The 6,000-nt window shown below is 42.0% G+C and overlaps 1 protein-coding gene across 1 annotated transcript; it reads left to right on the top strand.

Moving 5' to 3' along the window:
* Nucleotides 1-518: 518 nt before the first annotated feature.
* LOC146960280 (disintegrin and metalloproteinase domain-containing protein 17-like) lies at nucleotides 519-3,564 on the top strand. The gene is made up of 5 exons (XM_085772472.1): nucleotides 519-669; nucleotides 779-909; nucleotides 1,605-1,772; nucleotides 2,070-2,126; nucleotides 3,088-3,564. The coding sequence occupies exons 1-5, from the start codon at nucleotides 519-521 to the stop codon at nucleotides 3,562-3,564; spliced, it is 984 nt and encodes a 327-aa protein (XP_085628598.1).
* The last annotated feature ends 2,436 nt before the right edge of the window (nucleotides 3,565-6,000 follow it).

Raw genomic sequence — 6,000 nt, 5'->3', positions numbered from 1 at the left:
CGGCGCCCAGCACGTGTCCGGCGTGGTAACACCAGAACTTGATGCCGGCCACTTCCTTCACCTCGTGGAAGTTGATGGTCTCGATCTTCTCCATGCTGTCCTCCAGGTCCGTCTCCGTGTAGAGCATGTCGTCTGCCGAGATGTTACTGTCACACACACACACACACACACACACACACACACACACACACACACACACACACACACACACGCAGCATCAACACACTGCTGTGTCACAGCTCCACCTGAGCGACAGGCAGCATCACTCCCTCTCTCTTTGTCAGCTGTAAAGTGACTGAGTGTGAGAGTCTGTGAGGGTCCAGATACTATAAACATGAATGGAACAGCACCTACCCACTTTCATGTTACCTTGACAACAACATGTTGACTAATAATTTACAGTTTACTTTCAGAAGCACAAGGTGTGTGAGGGACAGACTCACAACAACAGATGCTCTTGGATCAGATCTGATCAAATCATCTAACAATAACCAAAAAACTACTGTGTGTGTGTTGTTATGTGTGTTGTGACAGGAAACAGCAGCGAGTGTCCTCCTCCTGAAAACGCTCCCGATAAGACGGCGTGTCTGGACAGCGGCGAGTGTCTGGACGGGGAGTGCGTTCCTTTCTGTCAGGCCGTCCTGAAGCTGCAGCCCTGCGCCTGCAACGGTAACGACCACACCGGCGTGAGACCAAGGTGGTGGTGGTGGTGGTGGTGATGATGATGATGATGATGCATCCGTCTCAGTCTTGTATCTGTTCCCTCTCGTCTCTATAGAAACCAACGCGTCGTGCAGAGTCTGCTGCCGGAGCACCAGCGGCATCTGCGCCCCCTACCAGGACAAGACGGGCAACTTCCTGTTCCTGCGTAAAGGGAAACCCTGCACCGTGGGCTTCTGTGACGGAGCGGTGAGTGGAAACACACACACACACACACACACACGGCAGCTTTAAAACACATTGAAGACAAACTTCTAGCTCAACTACTATGAGTGTGAAAACTATTTATTTGGAACTGAGTTTAGCTGTAATCACAAAGAAATGGCTTAAACCATCTGTTGATGAATGGTATGACATCACACTCATTCCAAATTTGAAGACATCTGAAAGCATTGGAAAGGTATATTTCCCTGAAAAGCCCCTCTTTTGTTTAAGTTTTTGGTTAATTATTTATTTCCTTGTGTTATTATAATAGAAAACACCCCATGTTCACGTGTTATTATATAAAATGCTTTGTAAAAGGGGGAAACCCCCCCCCCAAAAAAAAACACATTAAAGACAAGCGGGATGTGAGTGTGTGTAGGTGGGTTTACATGGAGACTTTTTCCTCTTTCTGATTGAATCCTTTCTGAATGAGTCTTTCAGGTCAACTGTTTACATGATTTGATTTTATTGTTTTATACTTTTGATCGATTTAAGAAAAGGTTTATTCTGCCTCTGTGAAACCGAATGAAACTTGATTTGGTTGGGCTTGTTTGTTGTGATTGAGCTGTTTATATGGAGCATTTTCATTCAGTTTGGACTCTAAACCGAATCTAATCTGAATATTTGGCTCCATGTAAACACAGCTTGTGTGTGTGTGTGTGTGTGTGTGTCTCCTGCAGGGGAAGTGCATGAAGCAGGTGCAGGACGTGGTGGAGCGTCTGTGGGACTTCATCGACAAACTGGACATCAACACGTTTGGGAAGTTTCTGGCCGACAACATCGTGGGGTCGGTGGTGGCGTTCTCTCTGCTCTTCTGGGTTCCTATCAGCATCCTGGTCCACTGTGTGGTGAGTCGCTCCGTTCTGTCTCTGTCAGGAACTAAACTACACACTGTCACACTGTCTGACTGACGCGTTACAGAGATGTATTACGACTAATACTAAGGGATTAAGGTGCTACAGCCAGAATCTGAAGATGATAAAGTCTTTCCTGTCTTTAGTCTGTATAGATCAGGTGGACAGTCATTTAAATATATATTTTATAAGATGTGCAGAGATTAGTTTAGTTTACTCTTGTCTTTTGTCTTTTCTTCTGTGAACAACCTCCTTCAGGATTAATAAAGTTTCTTTATCTTCTTCTCTCAGGACAAGAAGCTGGATAAACAATACGAGCAAACCACAAAGTCTCTGTTCTTCCCCAGTGTGAGTATCTGATTGTGTGTATTTTAGGGATGTCACAATTACTTGTTTTTCACAATTAATGTAATGAAATTGCAGCAAAAGGAGGAAATATGTCTGATACGAATCATTACCTGGGAGAATGGAGGCTCTCTGCCTTCCACCTAGCGTCTCTTGGCTGAAAACCAACCTTGTAAGATCAGAGCCTCCGACCCGGTGTCCCAGCTCTCGTCTCTGCGGCACCGCCACACAAACGTAACCCGTAATCTCTTGTTTATGACAGATAAGACTACACAGATATACACATGGTAACATGGTAGATGATAAATAACCTTATCCACCGCTCCATGGATTGATTTCTCACCGGCTTAATTGTTGAAAACAAACGCACATGGAGGAGAGGAGGGTTAGAGACAAAGAGAGTTCATCTTTAACCATCAAACTAGGGATGTCACGATTACTTATTGTCACAATTCCTCGTGGTATTAAACGCCACAAGTAATCTATCGTAAAGATTTCTAAATACTGTCACTCTCCAAAAAAGATTATATCGGAACCGTATCGGCAGATGTAGCGCCAAAGTAAAGGTAAATGCACAGATACTGGTCCATTTACCTCACGTAACATTAAATTGGTAGGAATTTAAATGTCAGTGTGCCATTTGTAATAATAAAATGTAAAAAATTATTAAAATAAACTCAAACATTTGGTATAGATGACAATTAATGACTTCAATATTTCAAATACTTCCTCTGGGGGAGTAATAATTGGTCCTATATTAATGATACTTAAAATATTTTGTGTATATTATCAATAATGTAGTTATATTTTGACTATATTTGATTTTACACATTCATATATAGTGTTGTGAAATTAATTAATGCATAATAATCGTGGTAATCGTACTACCGTGATTATTTATCCAAGAAAATTTATAATCGTGACATCCCTACACCAACTCAACTGACTCTGTTCATTTTCCCAGAATGCCGAGCTCCTGAGCAGCCTGGAGTCCGCGTCCGTCCGGATCTTCAAGCCTCCGACCTTCCCGACCACCAACCTGCGCTTCCAGCCGTCCGGTCCGCAGCAGACCAGCACGCCGCCGGTCTCCGGCTTCGGCTTCGGCCCCGGTCCAGACTCCTGCTGTCATCCTCCTCTTCCTCCTCACCATCCTCCTCCTCCTCCTGCGGTGGCGGCCCCTCCCCCTCCCCCTCCTCCCCCTCCTCTTCCTCCTCTGGACTCCCCCCGCATGGCCACCATCCAGGAGGACCCGAGCTTCGACTCCCACCTGGACGAGGAGGCGCTGCAGGAGGCGTTCGGCCGCCCGGCGCAGCGCTCGGAGCAGCGGCGGCGCTCCTTCGAGGACCTGACGGAGACGAGCGCGGTGAGTCGCAGCGAGAAGGCGCTGATGTTCCGGCTGCAGAGGCAACACCAGATCGACACCAAGGAGACGCAGTGCTGAGGGACGGACGGGACGGGACGGGACGGACGGCGCCCGGTTTGTCCCGCTCACGTCCTCCTGTGCTGGTTTCACAAACTTTTACGACTTTTTTTATTTTTTATTTTCTTAAAGCGGCTCCGTCCTGAAGCCGCCGCACTGACGCTTTGTTGCTGCAGCAGATCTCAGTCTGATCACATCGAGACACATTCAATCAGAAAAACGTTTTTAATGAATTTAATTACAATCAGAGTTCAACCGATTATCGACCGATATTTCCCTTTTTTTTTTTGATAATCGATATCGGCCGTTTTTTTTCACCGATAACCAATAAAATAAATGTATTTTTAAACGCATAAACGCACTCCTTTGGCTCTAACGAAGCCGTCTCTCTTGGCTGTTTAACAATGTCCCAAAGGTTTTCACAGTGAACAAAACAGAAACAAACTGTTGACTTTTTAAATTTTCATTTTTACTGCAAATGAATATCGGTTAAATATCGGTTTCCTTGATTACTAATGATCGGTATCAGTATCGACCCTGATAAAACCATATCAGTTGATCCCTAATTATAATAAGAAAAAGAAAAAGAAACAAAACGTCTCCTTCCAGTCGTCCTCCTGTGTGGTCAGACCGTGGTTTCAAATCGCTGCTCAGTCCGTCCTCTCCGCGTCTCTTTAACGTCCTTTAGTGACTCGAACTAACATATTGTCCTGTTGAAGCTGTGGCAGCGAGGGGCCGCTGCTGGGTATCGAACCTTCTCCAGGTATCAAACCGTCGTTGGTGCTGATTGAACGGTGCTCAGATCAGATGTTGCTTCCACAATCAAACTGTGTTTAACTGTGGTGATCGATCATCTGGTCAATACTTTTATTCGTCCAATAAAATGTCGCTAAAGCTCCGATTGGTCCCCGCCAGCCACCGTACAAACTCAGACCAACTCGTCTTCTGATGACACACTACACGATACGACCAGCAACTGTACGCTCCTACGTCCGTTTTTAGTTCTTGAACGTCCCACCAAAGATTTTTTTTTGCTCCTGAATGTTACACGTTTATTTCTGTTACATAAAGTCGTCGTTCACTTTTATAGCTGAAGCCCGGCTCTCGTTTTAGTTCCCTAAAGGCCAAATGTAACGCTTGTTGTAGCTCAGTCATCAGTCAAACTGTTGCTGAGTTGAACTTAATGTTTCAAAAAGGTTCAACTTCAATATGACAATCATTTATGTGCACGAGTTTCTGTCTAATGAGAGAAAAACATTTATTTCTAACTGACGCTGTTGAGACAAAGTGTTTGTCACCAGCATTTTATAGAAACAGCATCAACACAACATGTTGTAATAATGGATAATGTTGTTAAAAGCTTTAGAAATATTATATATTTTATCACAACAGCACAAAAAATGCCAAAGATTTGACGTTGTCAACTTCTAATTTGTGGTTATTTGATGTTTTTTTTTTGTCTTTACATCAGAATCAATTGTTTTTTTTTTACTGTGTGATAGACTAATTGATTAATTAATAGTCAAAATGATTATTAGTTGCAGCTTCAAAAGGTCAAAGTGCACTGAGAGTCAATGACACGTGCAGCTGCCAAATAAAAAAACAGTAAAAGTCAAAAACACAGAGGTCAAAGTTTTATTTTTAAGGCTCAAAATGTTTTTATATTCTATAAATGATATTAATAAAGTACAAATAGGGTTAAAATAGGTTTGGAGAGTTTAAAGGGTTAAAAAGTGTTTCTGTTTTAAGACTCAGTGGGAATCGAACCCTTGAACGTGACAGTGTTAAGTGCCTTCAACTCGACCCACTGAGCTACATGACACCGTATTTTATATCACATAAATGTTCATCATCTCCTTTAAAACCACTAAAACCTGTCAATCAATTGTATTTACTGTGTATCACATCTGCAACAATAAGCTGATTAATTGATTGAATGTTGATCAGCAATGAAACAAATAATTTAAGTCGTTTTTCAGTCAATAATTGTGATTGATAAATGGATGGCTCAACTGTTTTGTTTTTTTTTTATAATAAATTGAATATTTGATTGAAGGGACTTTTGATACATTTTAAGTTACATTGGGCATTTTTTTTTTTTACTATTTTGTAAATTTTTATAGACAAAATGTTAAATCACTTAATAAAAATAAAGGAAAAACTTAAAACTTCAGTATAAAATTGTCCTAACCTAAACAGTTTTAAAACACCTCCCTGTTATTTTATTTTATCCTGGTTTGAGGTCAGTTATCTGAACATTTCACCTGTTTGTTTCTTACTGTACGAGGGCAGATTATTATTATTACTGTGTGTATATATATCTTTGTATAAAATATCGTTGTGTTGTTGCTTTTATTTTTGTGACTGTGTCTGTTTTTTTTTTGGGGGGGGGGGATAAAGACACAGATGTTAAACTTCAGAGTGTTTTCAGCTGTTTGGTTTGTGTCACTCGAGCTG

This window comes from Trachurus japonicus, unplaced genomic scaffold, assembly GCF_045865225.1.
Source record: "Trachurus japonicus isolate A0001 unplaced genomic scaffold, Traja_1.0 AP030513.1".
Classification (NCBI taxonomy): domain Eukaryota; kingdom Metazoa; phylum Chordata; class Actinopteri; order Carangiformes; family Carangidae; genus Trachurus; species Trachurus japonicus.
The sequence above is the reverse complement of the archived record's forward strand: the minus strand, read 5'-3'. Positions and strand labels throughout refer to the sequence as shown.

Excerpts from the sequence above, each read along its gene's own strand:
- LOC146960280 (XM_085772472.1), top strand. The coding sequence starts at position 519 with ATGTGTGTTGTGACAGGAAACAGCAGCGAGTGTCCTCCTCCTGAAAAC. Across the intron at positions 670-778 it reads GCAGCCCTGCGCCTGCAACG|AAACCAACGCGTCGTGCAGA; the intron begins GTAACGACCACA and ends TCGTCTCTATAG. Across the intron at positions 2,127-3,087 it reads AGTCTCTGTTCTTCCCCAGT|AATGCCGAGCTCCTGAGCAG; the intron begins GTGAGTATCTGA and ends TCATTTTCCCAG.